The 14450-nt window shown below is 37.1% G+C and overlaps 4 protein-coding genes across 6 annotated transcripts; all 4 read left to right on the forward strand.

The window, feature by feature from the left end:
- Window positions 1-11: 11 nt before the first annotated feature.
- On the forward strand, window positions 12-4814 carry LOC141907684 (CDK5 regulatory subunit-associated protein 3-like). The gene is made up of 15 exons (XM_074797411.1): window positions 12-223; window positions 425-467; window positions 591-722; window positions 867-967; window positions 1044-1092; window positions 1175-1263; window positions 1643-1732; window positions 1838-1974; window positions 2471-2627; window positions 2706-2777; window positions 2887-2998; window positions 3168-3256; window positions 3338-3540; window positions 3879-4050; window positions 4660-4814. The coding sequence occupies exons 1-15, from the start codon at window positions 218-220 to the stop codon at window positions 4729-4731; spliced, it is 1524 nt and encodes a 507-aa protein (XP_074653512.1). The 5' UTR covers window positions 12-217; the 3' UTR covers window positions 4732-4814.
- Window positions 4815-5282: 468 nt separating this feature from the next.
- Window positions 5283-7640, forward strand: LOC141907686 (uncharacterized). 2 transcript variants are annotated; one of them, XR_012619535.1, is made up of 2 exons: window positions 5283-5440; window positions 6723-7640. XR_012619535.1 is itself a non-coding variant. In XM_074797412.1 (2 exons), exons 1-2 carry the CDS (start codon window positions 6527-6529, stop codon window positions 7300-7302), a joined length of 618 nt encoding a protein of 205 aa, XP_074653513.1. In that variant the 5' UTR covers window positions 6488-6526; the 3' UTR covers window positions 7303-7640. The 2 variants fall into 2 exon arrangements, 1 of the variants encoding a protein (XP_074653513.1); XM_074797412.1 differs by lacking the exon at window positions 5283-5440 and adding an exon at window positions 6488-6564.
- Window positions 7641-8340: 700 nt separating this feature from the next.
- Window positions 8341-11152, forward strand: LOC141907470 (putative defense protein 3). Of its 2 annotated transcripts, none has more exons than XM_074797119.1 (5): window positions 8341-8387; window positions 9100-9313; window positions 9556-9781; window positions 10248-10336; window positions 10492-11152. In XM_074797119.1, the coding sequence occupies exons 1-5, from the start codon at window positions 8346-8348 to the stop codon at window positions 10545-10547; spliced, it is 627 nt and encodes a 208-aa protein (XP_074653220.1). In that variant the 5' UTR covers window positions 8341-8345; the 3' UTR covers window positions 10548-11152. The 2 variants fall into 2 exon arrangements, with proteins under 2 accessions (XP_074653220.1, XP_074653221.1); XM_074797120.1 differs by lacking the exon at window positions 8341-8387 and adding an exon at window positions 8823-8932.
- Window positions 11153-11820: 668 nt separating this feature from the next.
- LOC141907589 (uncharacterized) lies at window positions 11821-13282 on the forward strand. Its single transcript, XM_074797277.1, has 2 exons — window positions 11821-12256; window positions 12587-13282. The coding sequence occupies exons 1-2, from the start codon at window positions 12163-12165 to the stop codon at window positions 12820-12822; spliced, it is 330 nt and encodes a 109-aa protein (XP_074653378.1). The 5' UTR covers window positions 11821-12162; the 3' UTR covers window positions 12823-13282.
- Window positions 13283-14450: the final 1168 nt, after the last annotated feature.

Consider the following 14450-nt stretch of genomic DNA (forward strand, 5'->3'; position numbering starts at 1 on the left):
GCTCCGAAGCTATTAAGGGTGACTCCCAAAAAAAATCCAAACAACGTGTACTAATAAAGTTGAAGTGAATTGAACTCGTGGCGGGTTCTCGAGGTCGTGTGGAATCAGGAAGTGAAGGCAAATTCAATTAAACTTTATTTACCGCTGCGAAATTTATTTGCTATCTAACATATTGTCGGCTTGACAGATACCTAAGATTGAAATTTTGGTATCTAAAATGGAGGTAAATTCTAAGCAATGACAAGAGACCAGGGAAAAACTGTATGAAAATCCTTTCAGTCTCAAAAACGGCTTTACTACAATTAGGGAACTGCTTCAAAAATGCAACAACAAAAAAATTTCAATTTTTTTCAATTTCATAGAAAAATATGACACCGTTTTTACTGATCACAAAAGCTAATGTTTGAAGACGTGATGATTTCAGGTTGACAATTTGCCAATTGATATCCATTACAACAAATTGCTTGGTAAGTTGTAACATCAATAAATGTCCCTCTTTCGGTTATTGTGTTTGTTAACATCGTACTACGATTCATAGATAGGAGAGAGAGGTAGATAAACAATTATTCATTCCGCTCTTTTGGTTGTAGATTGGTTGATTAACCGACGACATTGTCTGCATCAATGGCAGGCATCAGCAATAACAATCAGAGAGAAAATCAATAACGCCATCCAAGATATGCCTGCAGTTGAAGAGATTACAAAACTTCTGCAAGGCACATGTAAGTTTATTTTCATTATGAAATCTATCAAAACATGACATCATTTGTGATGAAGATCGCCGACCTGAGCCAGTTGATTTGTAATTACACAGCTGTGGTGTCTGAGAAATGATTTGTGTCATATCTTTTTCTTTTGTTTTACAGATATCAACTATTTCCATTGTTTGCGTATTGTGGAAATACTGAAAGACACCGAAGCAAACACGAAAAATATCTTCGGTCGTTATTCGTCTCAACGAATGAAGGTACAATAGCTATTTATATCATCTCTATTTTTCATTATCATGAAATTCTACCTATACTCACTCCATGTTTTAACAGGATTGGAATGAAATTGTTCAGTTATACGAAAAAGATGGCATTTACCTAGGTATGTATAAAAATCACATCATAGACTGTAGGTCGTAGAGGTTACAATCGGTTGTGATCATTTTTGAAATGTTTGTGTTCAGCTGAAGTTGCGCAGTTGCTGACAAGAAATGTCAATTATGAGATACCTTCCCTGAAAAAACAGATTGCCAAATGCAAGCAGACACACGATGTAAGTAACATGATTACAATAAACCCTGTTTACCCCAGAGTCGATTGCTTCTGATTACATTAAGCGTGCCCAAGACAATATGTTATTTGTTTTCTTACCTCAATACGCTGGATCCATCATTTAACATCTTTTGTTTATTCCGAATATTGTTAAAAAACTTATCTTGTATTGTAGTTTAACTACAATACAAGATAATAATTCATTTTTCATTTAATAAATGAAAAATTAATTATTATCATTAAACCTCGTAACATCAACCCTGCTTCAACTGCCCCAGAATTTCGACCCACCTCCGAAAGGAGTTATTTGTCGTGTGAGATGCAAGAGGGAGTCTACTGTAGTAAGAAATCACAATAATATCTTGATTCGTGCGTTTCAGGAGACAATTAAAAAGGAAGCTGAATATGTCACTTTAGAAAATGAATTCAAACAGAAGTATCATGCTGCTTGTAAACAAATGGATATTCCGGTAAGTACATAATGATATATTAGATCCTGGGTTCGTATCCTAGTTGTATTACAACTAAATGTATTTAAATTTCATAGATTGATTATGTTATCTCTTTATTCTAAGGGCGTTCGCATTAAAACTGAGTTGATGGCATTATTAAATGATCTACCGTCTGAATTAGACAACGTTGTCAAGTCTACGTCAAATCTTTCATCAGCTGTTGAATATTGTCGTTCATTCGTTCAGTTTATAAGTGGCAGGTATAAACTCAATAGATAAATCCATTTCCTCACGTAGATATAAGTTTCTGTACCAATATAGAGATAACCACACTCAAACGTGGTGAACGGATAATAAGATAAAAACCCACTATCTACAGATTAAAAGAATTTAAAAACAAGAATTTATTAATTCAAGCAATCTCAAATATATAGAATACACAACGTTTCGATCTCACCCTAGAGATCATTGTCCATTGTCTGGGGTGAGATCGAAACGTTGTGTATTCTATATATTTTAGATTGCTTGAATTAATAAATTCTTGTTTTTAAATTCTTTTAATCTGTAGATAGTGGGTTTTTATCGTATTTTCTTTATCAATACTTGAGAATTTTCTGTAATTACATGGAAAACTCAGGGGATATCTAAATGGGCAAAAAGAGTGTCCACCCTGTCCCTGTACTAGGGATTGCGTGAACGGTCGCAGCTATAACCAGTTAACTGCCAGCTTTGCGAAAAAAATGATTTCTCTTCCAGTTCAAATCATCAGTCGTCGTCATTTAGAATGTTGGATCACTTAATGACGAAAGGAAACACAACAATTTATGAATGGAAGAACGGCGAGGCTCCTCGACGCGTTGAAGAAACACCACTTGATATTGAATTTGAAGACGAAGAAGAGAAATCTGACCAGGTAACAAACTCATCGACACAATATCAACAATCAGAGTTTTCACCATAGAATTTTTCTCATTTATTCGTATTATCTCAGATTGATTGGGGAACAGAAGATTTGGATCTTGGAAATCTAGAATCAGCTCTGGACAACATCACATTTGAAGAGGTGATTTATTTTGATATTGATGCGCTTACAATTCAATGATGTCTATTGAAGATATTGCATAAATATAATACTTGTATGTTATATAAGGATAATTGATTTTATATGTTAGGGTGCTATTGATTTCGGAGATGGAGATGGAGGTGAAATAGACTGGGGTGATGTTGAAAGTGTTGATATCCAAGTAGAAGATGGTGGCGACACTATTGACATAGCTGTAGAAGGTAATATAATATACGACAGTATTTATGTAACTGAAACTTCATTAGGTCTATAGATTGATTCACAATAAAGACAGCTTAAAAAATTGTATCTACCGGTGAGGCCTTTTTCAGATAAGCCAGAAATATTTTAAAATGTCAATGATCGATATGGTCTGTTTTTTTCGTGCAGAAGAACCAGGTGTTGCAAAAGGAAATGATGCCCTAAGTATATTAGACGATACTGAAACCAGAAATCTGTTTCTTGATGATCTGTACGAGGTCGGTGAAAAGTAAATTCGTAAATTCAATCTCAAATTCTACTGTCAAATTAGAAATTAATGTATATTTGAAATTTTTTAGTTGCAAGCATTTTTCCATCAACGATTAGATGATTTAAACGGTCACACGGACACAATTTGTGACATCATGTTTCAGTCAGCGCCGTCAGAATTACAGCTCGACGTGTCCGCCGTTGAAAAGATGTTAGCTCGAATCGATGATGTCTTACAGTTGATAAATGCAACAAAAATGCAACATATGTTAACTATACGCAGTTTCCCGAGGTAAGGAATATAATCATTATTTACTGTTGACTTTTTTCCGGAAAATATGAATTCTTGATTTTTTTTAACACCCGCTAAGTGTCACGTAGGGCATTATAAGCGGGTTCGATGTTTCTTTTTCCCAATAGGGGAGAGACCAGAGAAGAACCTTCGACCAAGAAACTCTGTTGCCACCAGGGTTTGAATCCATAAACCCTGGATCGACGAGACCAGTGACCGGTGGCTTAAACCACTCGGCCACTGCACCTCACTTAGATTCTTGAAGATTAAATGGGCTAGGTGTAACAGATTAAGAAAAAAGAAATTTTTTTTCTTATGAACTTTTCATCAAATTTCAGATACGTTCATCGGTTAGCGGAGAACATGAAACAGCATATGTCACAAGCGGAAAAATATCACCAGATGCAAAAACTAATGGTCGAGAAACGTGATGAAATGAGAGAGGAAGAAAAGCGCATGGAACCGAAAGTTAAACTCATTAGAAATAAAACGTTGGAATTAAAAAAACAGGTGCTGTTTAGACAAAAAAAAGTTGATACCCTGTTTCTCATTTCTGCTAAGGTTAAAAGTTGACCTGGTCGGCCACCTTTCTATCCTGTACTTAACTTTCTTTTAAATCGTGATCAAGCCAACCATAAGTGACCCAGCAGTTATAGAAATGAACTGATTACAAATTTTATTGCTGTTTACAAAATTACATGGTCGATTATGAGAAACAAGTTAGTTACTGGCATTGTCTGTGAAGTCAACTAAAGATCCCAATACAACTGTTTGAATCGGAGAGCATTTCATGTAAACTATTTTTTTTGGCTTACATTTCAATGCATTGATAGTGTTTAGATAAAATACTCCTCTTATTCAGACTGTTGTTTTGGGATCTTTTGAGGACTCTAAAGACAATAACTAACCACAAAATACGATATAATCCATCTTCACAACATGCATCAACATCTTACAATCTTTCATGTTACCTAGCATTATTTGACCTTGGAGTAATCATTTGATAAATTAGACAAATGATTACTCCAAGATTGGACAAAGACGGTATGGATCAATGTACGTATTACAATACGCCATGCGTAGCTTTGATGTCTTAAAACTGATTTCTTTTACTTTCAGATCGAGTCAGAAATTTCGAAAAAGTATAAAAACCGACCCGTAAACATCATGGGAGAAATAAACGTGATTTGATTTTAATTTCGGTTATTTATTTATGGAATTGTTGGTGTTCAAATAAATTTTATGTACGTCACTGTATTTGACTGTTTCGTTAAAATTGACGCACGAATCCGATGGTTGATTTCATTACAGCAGACTCATAAGTATTTCACCGGAGAAAAGAATCGGGGAATTTCAAGATTTTTCCGAACAGATTTTAGGAAAAATTATCAACCCGATCGATTCACCCGAGTTGATCAGTACCGAGTAAGCATGAGTGGGGCTGTAATTGAACTACACGTGCATTGATGAACTTATCGTAAGTCAATCGATTGAACTTCAGGCAGAGCCGCACGCGCAGATTAACAAAATTTTCCTGGGCCTACGTTGGATCAAATAACGTTCTATCGAATAGTGAGCCTAGTCATCCGCATTGTCTGGAGGCCAATGTACCTTCAAGTGTTGCTAAATATTCGTCAGCTGGCCTTGTCATTACGGTCCCGTTGTTGCGAGTCGCGCTGCGCAGTCGTTGGAGTGGTCTTTTTCGCGAGGGAAAAAACGTTCGATTTGCTGCTGAACTCGACAAACGCCTGTTGATAATTGCAGGCGGCATCTGTTACCTCATTATTTATGTACAAAAGCATTCACTCTACGGGACATAGAGGCAGTCAGTGAAATATTACACAAATATATTCATATATATATTACGCAAAAAAGGTGCGGGAATCTAGGAAAACAAAAGGTGAGTTTTACGCGTTTTAGGGGATCAATGTGAGCGTCGTATTGTATCAATGACGTACGCAATCATTTTGCTATAGTCACAAGGCTACAGGCCCGAGACAAATTAGTGGCCTGTCGTTTATGAAGGAGAGAGATAGAGAGAGAGTGTAACGTCAATCACTCACTCGTTACTGAAATGCTATCAAAACGAAGCCGATTCAATCTCACAACAATAGTCTAGTACCTAGCCGTCGTTCCACAAACAACCCGTTGTAGGGAACCCGTAACAACGACTGGTATTCAGACTACCACAACCTGGATCCAGTTCCACAGTTCTGAGTTAGAGTTGACTCTGAGTTAAAATTAGTTCATTTTCAATGTTTTAACTCAGGGTCAAATCTTCACTCACAACTGTGGAACTGGGCCCAGTGTGCTAAATTCACACGGAATTATTTGACCCGCGCTAAAATGTGGCACCGGCCCGGGCCAATAACGCTCGTGTGATCATAGCTTAGAATTCTTGCTTTCTTAAGCTCTATTTTTGCTTCAGAAATTTCCCAGTCATGAATAATCACAACTGATGTTTGTTTGATGTATTTATGTAATTGCAATCGATGTTCAGCAGCGCATTTTCTAAACGCGATCCGTATTCACAGTTTCTCTAAAAACACCTCAACCACGTAGAGTCATGCGCGGCATCCCCATGGAAACCTGCTCAAAGCTAATCAGATATCCAGGCGGACCCACAGAGAGAACCAAGAGCACCGATACTATAGACGGGTAGAATGAATTTAATGCTTCGAACATGGCCAATAGGCCTACCATATTTTTCCAGGCAAATTTTACCGCATTGAATTTCGATTGTGGTGGACTATAGTTGATTATCTTGAGGTATACATTTCGATGAAAATGAAATCCCACGCTGTAGCAATTGACCAATTGTGCGACTCAGCATTGGACGAATTCAAACCGCTGAAAAGAAGTCCACAGCCAACGCAGTTCGTTTTCGCAAAAACGCGCAACCTTTGGTGGACCTTTAGAAACGGCGATATAAATTTAAGACGTCTCATGGAGGCGGTAAACACGCTCATAATATTCTAGGCTACCCATGGAATCCGCTACCTGTTTTACGTGCAAGGACCGGGAGTAAGCGACAAGCCTAGGATTTTATTCAATTTCTGAGAATTCATTTTTCAAAAGTTGACGTTTTTCCGATTTGGACGGTTTGCCGTCAACACCCGTAACTCCCCCTCCGCAAGCCTGAGTGTATACGTACATAACTACGTAATTGTTACTCTTTTTAGGATGTCGTCAAATGAAGGACAAGCTACGGTTACCCGCACTACGACGTCGACTGTCGGCCCGCCGTATCCGAATCGCTGGGTTCTTATTACCGGTATCGGTGAGATGGTCTGTGCGCTCATACTGCTCGTATTAGGGATAGTTATCGCGTCCGTAAGGAGTGGAATGAAAGTACAGATAGGACAGTTCCAGTTGAACAGTGCGAAAGCGGGCGATTTACAAGTTCACTGGTGGGCGTTTATATTTTTCCTCGCAGGAGGTGTCGTGGCTATGATTTCGTGGAAAGTTCCGAAATGGATAGTTCGGATTTTTGCAACAATCGTAAGCTGCATCATCTGCGTATTGGCGCTGATAGCTTTCATATGCGCATGCGTGAATACAGAAAGCTACAGAAAATACATGAATCAGATGAAACTTATAAACAGTTCCGAACCTACGACCCTTTATGCCCTAAGTATATGCGTCACGATCGTTACATTGGCCGGCGGGGTCTTCTTCGGCATCCAGGCATTCTTTTGCGTAAAATGGGCAATAGCGACGCATCAACAAACGAGTACGTCCACGCACACTGTCAGAACATAAACTACACGATCATTCGCTCTTAATAACATTTAGTTCTAGAATATATTATGAATAAGGTTACATATCTATCATTAACATGTCATTATCGTATAAGTAATTTTAAATGCATTTTGTGGCCCTGCAATCTGAATATCCGGCTGAGTACTAATGTAAGAATAATTTTTTATAAATTTCTATATATGAATTTTTCTACCTAATCCTATTGAACCAGTGTCGAATGAGTCAATTCATCTCCTGCAGAACATGTGCTTGCTTTTTAAATTTCATTTATTATATATATTATTATATGTACAAATAATTATATCTGTATAGTATATAGGCCTACTATCATTGAACACTTCGTCAATTTCACGATTGATCTTTTTACGATATTCGATAAATCAATTAGACAATTTACATGAATATAATATGTATACGAGGATTTTCCGGTTATAATGATAATAAATTTATGATTCTATTGCTTTTTGCGGTCAATAAAAGATGTTTATTCAATTTACTGTTTGAAATACACACATTCCAGAGAGGATACGTCGTATGATGTCAGACGATTACAGAAAAGACGGTGGCAGAGAAGACATGTTTTACTGTTCACACAACGACTAGTCAGTCGTGGCGCTGTTGTTTTGAAAAAGGATAAACGGTTTTGTCCTTTTTCAAAATCTTGCGGCTCGGTCCTGTGCCCATGAGAATACATTGTGGTAGAGTACACCATGGACGTATAAAGTCTAGTATATACGTCCATGAGTACACTTGCCAACCGCTTGATTTCATCCAAAATGAATAGGATTCGCGCAGACGGCGGCCCTTCTACAATGTCGAGATTCTTAGATTGAACATTTTCACAAGTCTCATTAAAACGAGTATCATTTCGTACCAATTACTGATCATAAAAAATCAAACTAACCTGGGAAGTAATATAAAAATTTTAGGTTCAAATAGTAGGGCCTACAATTCATTGTCACTTTGAATAATAAAGGTTGAATAAATATGTACACTGCACTCTAGATCTACATTTTTCATTAAATACGGTGTGACACGTGCAAATGCAAGACATGAACGGGGACTGTATACGACAACCTAAACATGTAAGTATACAGTACTGTAACTGAAAACTTCTATTACTTCGACTTAATACGTTGAAAAACATGTTTTCACGTTGTTTCTACATTTTCAGCTCTAATTCAATAAGTATTTCTGGCCAACCACTTGGTTTACGGCAAGTCAATTACCAAAACTATACATAATTCTACATGCCATCCTTGAAAACACAATTTGAGGCGTCGAAAAGAGAAGTGTATTTTTAATACGCCTATACCCGAGAAAAAGGATTTTTTCCAAATATTTATATACATATCACACCAATACACACTGAATGATTTAGACACTAAATGTATTAAACACATATCGACAACACGTGCTTTTTCAACAGCATATTTGCTTTGCCCGGCCCATATATAGAAATTGAATATCTCGCAGATGCAACGTGCTGACGATGGCTCTTGAAACCACTAGCGAGGCTATGTTATATCGGAACATTGATTGAGACAGCAGTTTGCAAACAATTGGATATAACGGTTAACAGCATGTATAAAATATTTCAAAATATGAAAATACAACGTACTACATAGAGGTACTTATATACCTGGGCCCAGTTGCACAAACAAGGCATAGATCACATTTAACTGAGAAAACTGGTTTATTAACCTCGAAAAATCTTTTTAATAGACATGTCCCCATGTCGCTATTATATATTCAAGCAACATAATTTTCTTACTTTATTTCTAAATTCGTTCGCAGATAATGGCCTATTTGATCGCACTGATACTCGCTGCGGTATTTGTAAGTCACGGATCATGTTACAGTAGTGGAGCTCCTCTCAAGGTATGCGGTAGCATGCAACCGGGACATGGAGGAGCGTTACGGCAAACCTCGGCATCGCCTTACACCATCACCGTCACATTTCAGAACCGGACCGCCGCAACTACCTACGACAAAAACAAGTTATTAACCGGTAAAGAGTATACGTTTTACCACACTGAAGTGCACATAAACCATTTCAAACCTTTTTGATGCATTTCTAAGATTTTCATTTTTGCACGTTTTGCCCGGTAACATATTTTGTAGCATAAAGGCTTTATGAATTTTTGGTTGACGTAGTAATACAAGAAGAATAGTTTTCTAGTAGATAAAGAATTGAATTAAAGCAATTAAATTGAATTGAATATAGAAAATGTATATATTTTCATCTTGCAGTTACTATCTTTGGTAACGGTTACAAAGGTTTACTACTACAGGCGCGTGAAGTAGGAACTACGACCCCTGTCGGTAGATTCGATGCCACGTCACTTCCGGTTGACACGAAATTGATCACGTGTACATCAACGGATGATTCGTTAACTCACTCCAATTCAAACAGTAAATCTAACATAACCGTCCGATGGGTGGCTTCGACTCAGACTCCGAAAAAAATCAAGTTTGTGTGAGTTTTTCTACGTAGATGAACAATAAAGCTTATTCAATGCTTTTAATTCGAATGATTGCAAAATGTGAAGCGTAAAAAATTGAAATTGTTTCTACATGACAATTAACAGTCTACACGTCACATGATTATACATTCACCAAACAGAAATAACAGGCTATAATTCGTGGAAACAGGTTTTTAGTTACGTATTCGATAACTTCCCATATGTACATCATATCGTGCTAAAGCCAAAGTTGATGTTTCAACTGCACCAAAGTGAATTACAATCTTTTTAGTGCTCGCTTACAGCTCGTTTTTTAATGGAGGAAAAATAAATGACGTTCAGTTATACTAATAAAAACGGGGTTTCTGCAAAACCCGGAGAATAACAAAAGGGGTTTCTGCTAGGGTTTTTTTTCTAATTGAATGGCGATCACAACACTTTCAGTGATCAGCGTATGTATAGATATAATTGAATTTTCAGCGCAACTGTCGTCCAATTGAAGCCGACTTACTGGATGGACGTTTCATCCCCCGAACTTATATTCACTGGACAAGCAGCTAACTGTAAAGGTGGTTATGATAATAATATTGAGACAGAAAGGAAAATATCCTGTGAAACTAAAGTGCACTCGCGCTGAGACTACTGTGACAGAATATCTCAATGTCCCTTACAATAGATGCCGTCTTTATGTTTCAATTAGATAATATCTAGCTATATATTTCAGGTGCGGGGATATTGGTGTTATTGATGTCGTTAGTCCAGCAACTATTACTCATCTAACGATGAAAGCTAATCGTCTCTCTCATCATTACCATCGTCGTCTCATTTGCAACAGAAATGAATTTTACGTATTTCACTGTTTAATGTGTATACTGTATAATGGACGCTGAATTAACTGTACCAAAGGTAGTCCGCTTACGAAGAGACAATTCACATATAAAATAGTTGAGCACACATGATCGTACATGGCTCTCATTGATTTAATGTCAAATCGAAAAAATCATTTGGTCGAGAGATTGATGAGTGTTCTATATATACACGCAATGATGGAATATCTAAAGCTTTAGAGCATATAAGTTACAATTTCATAGGCCTATATACTGTAAAAATCAAAACCACAGCTTCGTTTTAAATAACCTCAGCAAATATGTAACGTCGATGATAAAAAGTGGTCCTGAGGCCTGTTCCACAGTCGAGACGTAGTCGAGAAGTCCAAAAGTTGTCTTAGGTCTTAAATAGTTTCGATTGGCTTTATAAAACTATCCGTCGACGCCATGACTCTGGAACCGGCCTCCAGTTTTTTTACGCGTATGTATCCAATTATTTAATTTCAATACCATCTTATCTTATTTTACAATATTTTGTATTGTCAATTGTTAATTGATTCTCAGATAAAATGAAAAAAAATAAAATCGTTACAAAATTATCACAATGAGCAAAGGACTTAATAAATAGATGAATGAAACAATTCCCGCGAAGCGGGTCAACCTTATCGTAAACGCGCTCAACCAGACTCTGCGTGTTAAGTTATCGTCCATAAACCAATGTCACTTTCTACTGTTACTCCATCTGTTGCAACGAAACGCGTGTTGATTCATTAACTCAACAGATTGTACTTCCAAGGGAAATGAGAAACGTGCGTGCATTTTTATTTTTCATTTTACGGAAGATCGGAGATGCCGCGAAAAAAAAACATGCACACCATGCAATTGGGAAATACAATATCAATGACTCGTAATTCTATCTTCAAAAGCATCTCATACTGAAGATCTAATCAATTTTTATGAAAATATATTACACATTTTCTAAGACGATTTTTCGTGGAGGTTTTGAAAATTATGTGGCATATAATTGTGGCAATTATAAACAGCAGTTCATACAATACACTGAGATACACCTAACATATGTCAAACTTGAACAAGTAAAACCTTTGGAAATGTATTTTCCAATTGAATTCCGCAACTTGTTATCAGTTATCAAATGATCTTCTCGCTCTAAAAGTCGTATACGTGACAACTGGGATTATCTTAAATGCGATACATCGTGCATTTTAATTGACTGTCGGTTGCGCTGGAATTAACGAAATGCTAATCAATTAACGGCCTTTGTGATTAATTATCTCGCCGGTTTTAAGAGTATTGGAAGGCCCACGAAACTCACATGTTCGTATGACGACCGAGAGCGATGCGTACGTGTATGTGTTACAGAATGAAACAATTGCATTATAGCGTTCTGACTCGCGGCGGTAAAACGTATTTCCATAGTGACGACATTTATGTTGCCGCCGACGATTTTGCCCGTACGTCAACGTCAGCAGCGTCGAGTAGAGCGCACGACGTTCACACGTTCTATAACAGTTACGAGACAAACACTGAATTGATCATATTCGATACTGATGGTGACAATGATGATGATGATGACAATGTCGAGGAGAATATTTTTACGTGTATTTGTCGCTGTAACGATCATTAATTGTGCAACTGGTCAAAGTACGTATTCATACCTAAATCTATATAGACCTATATCTATGAAATCATCTTAATGTAAATTGGTTGCAATTTTGAAAATGGCTTATATATCTCACTTGTCGATAAAGTTTGACTCTTGACTCTATATTTTTCAAGTATCTTTCACTTCATGGTCTTGATAATTTTGCATTTCGAGTTCATTAATTACAATAATCCTTTTTCGTAAAAACTACGAAGTTCGAAATGATCTCACAAATCAGAGTTGAATTGCATCTCATGGGTGTAATAAACAAAATTTGTTTTTTAATGTAATTTTTGTTAAATCTATTGTCTTTTTCTTTTATCGTTCAGCGACTAGATCTGCAATGTACGCGCGTGTGGCTGATCCTAACAGTGTATCCTACGGAACGCCTACAACCGGAGTTACCTACCTGATGGACTGTGCCCGAGAATGCTTGATAGCGGACACAAATTGCGAAACTCTGAAATATGACAGCACGGGTGATACGTGCGCCATCGCAGCAGCGAAAGCTACAACGGGCGGCACCACATCTCCTGCGGGCACGGAGGTGTTTGTCAAAATATAATGAATGAAATATACGTGGTGATCTACGAACGTCTAATGACGAATAACAGCAACGGAATTCTTTGTAGACACGCTCCGAAATTCTAACCAGCCTGAACAATCCGTCCATAATTATTCCCTGCGTGTATTCTGTATATAAACGTTGTATTTGTATTCTCTTTTGATCCAATGATCGACGATTGATATATGACGTGATTTCTAGGTAGCAGCTCCGGTTAGAGAGAGGTTTGTCAATTTTACTGATTGTATATGTATTTGGAACGTTAAAAAGAAAATGAAATGGTTTACCGGTGTGTGTAATGACTTTACGGTAGATAGCCTTATGAATAAATTAGATATTTCATCTATTAATCAATATGGATATACGTATATATTTTCTGACTAATGAAACCCGTTCGGATAGATTCAGCCATTCTACTCGTGTGCGCATATGCTATATTTCTAATAAGTTTGAATAAATTGCTACTCTTCAATTTGTACTATAAGGATGATATTGTTTTTTTCTTGACGATGATTTTCCACTTGAAACGGCTTAGCATATACGTAAGCCACTATGTGTACCGTATACTATGAATATGACGCGCTCATCATTATTGATATTCATAGGCCTCTCCGCTTCGGGAGGCTGATACCGGCACTCACTCGTATTTTCTGTCCTCTGCCTCTTGAAAAATAAAATACGCACGCGACAAGGATCCTCTAGTTGTCGCGTTCCAAAACCGCCTGCCGACATATTTCGTTTTGTCGTCAAAACGTCACGATATGTTTATATATTTACGTCGACTTGACGTAGACCACAGGCGCCTTATTGCTTCCGGGGTGAAAGGAGTAAATGGAATCCGCAGCGATATTTCAACGACTTATGCTCCTCGAATTGAATCTAATACGTTGTAGCTCCCAGCCATAAATGATGCGAACCATTATACCAATTGGTAGTAGACTTTTAAACTCATCGAGTTAACAATTTGTGCTCAAAAAAATCTACTGAAATACACTTTTCACCAAACGGAACGGATCCAGTATTATCGGAATTGTGGCCATTCTGCGATTAAACGATCGATCGTCAAAGCTTTATGTTTTCGGCTTCAAGGCGCAACGACGACATTCTGGCTACGAAATATTTGAGTTTTTTTGTTGCTGTTAATATCATCTACGCCTACAAAGCGATATCGATATCTCATTAATCATCAATGCAATGAGATTATGATATTTGATCAATCCTCCGCCAGAATATCACGTGATATCTTAAGCGCGCCTGTTGTCGAATTTTGAATAATACCTGTCGCAATCAATAATCCTTCATCCGCCCGCAGTACATACACTCACAGACACCACCGAAAACACTTTCATCATTTATTTACTAAGTCTCTAAAGTCTTCGGAGAATTCATCAATATCAACTATAGACATTAAAGAGCCGCAGAGGAATTAGAAGGATAATGCCGAATCAAAATTTCACGCGGAGGATGTTTGGATCGTGTCAATATTACCAGTGTCGAAGCCGATACGGTATAAGTCTTGTTTACTGTATTAGAAAAATAAATAAATAATTTTTCTCAATGTAACTAAGCTATAGTAACAATGCTATAGTATAGTATAGCTTATAGTTTAGTAGTTTATTTCCACAATA

This window comes from Tubulanus polymorphus, chromosome 6 (assembly GCF_964204645.1).
Source record: "Tubulanus polymorphus chromosome 6, tnTubPoly1.2, whole genome shotgun sequence".
NCBI lineage: Eukaryota > Metazoa > Nemertea > Palaeonemertea > Tubulaniformes > Tubulanidae > Tubulanus > Tubulanus polymorphus.

Excerpts from the sequence above, each read along its gene's own strand:
- LOC141907589 (XM_074797277.1), top strand. The coding sequence starts at position 12,163 with ATGGTGACAATGATGATGATGATGACAATGTCGAGGAGAATATTTTTA. Across the intron at positions 12,257-12,586 it reads TAATTGTGCAACTGGTCAAA|CGACTAGATCTGCAATGTAC; the intron begins GTACGTATTCAT and ends TTTATCGTTCAG.
- LOC141907684 (XM_074797411.1), top strand. Across the intron at positions 1,264-1,642 it reads AATGCAAGCAGACACACGAT|GAGACAATTAAAAAGGAAGC; the intron begins GTAAGTAACATG and ends CGTGCGTTTCAG. Across the intron at positions 4,051-4,659 it reads CGTTGGAATTAAAAAAACAG|ATCGAGTCAGAAATTTCGAA; the intron begins GTGCTGTTTAGA and ends TTTTACTTTCAG.
- LOC141907686 (XM_074797412.1), top strand. The coding sequence starts at position 6,527 with ATGGAATCCGCTACCTGTTTTACGTGCAAGGACCGGGA. Across the intron at positions 6,565-6,722 it reads TTTACGTGCAAGGACCGGGA|GATGTCGTCAAATGAAGGAC; the intron begins GTAAGCGACAAG and ends TACTCTTTTTAG.
- LOC141907470 (XM_074797119.1), top strand. The coding sequence starts at position 8,346 with ATGCAAGACATGAACGGGGACTGTATACGACAACCTAAACAT. Across the intron at positions 8,388-9,099 it reads GTATACGACAACCTAAACAT|ATAATGGCCTATTTGATCGC; the intron begins GTAAGTATACAG and ends ATTCGTTCGCAG. Across the intron at positions 9,782-10,247 it reads CCGAAAAAAATCAAGTTTGT|CGCAACTGTCGTCCAATTGA; the intron begins GTGAGTTTTTCT and ends TTGAATTTTCAG.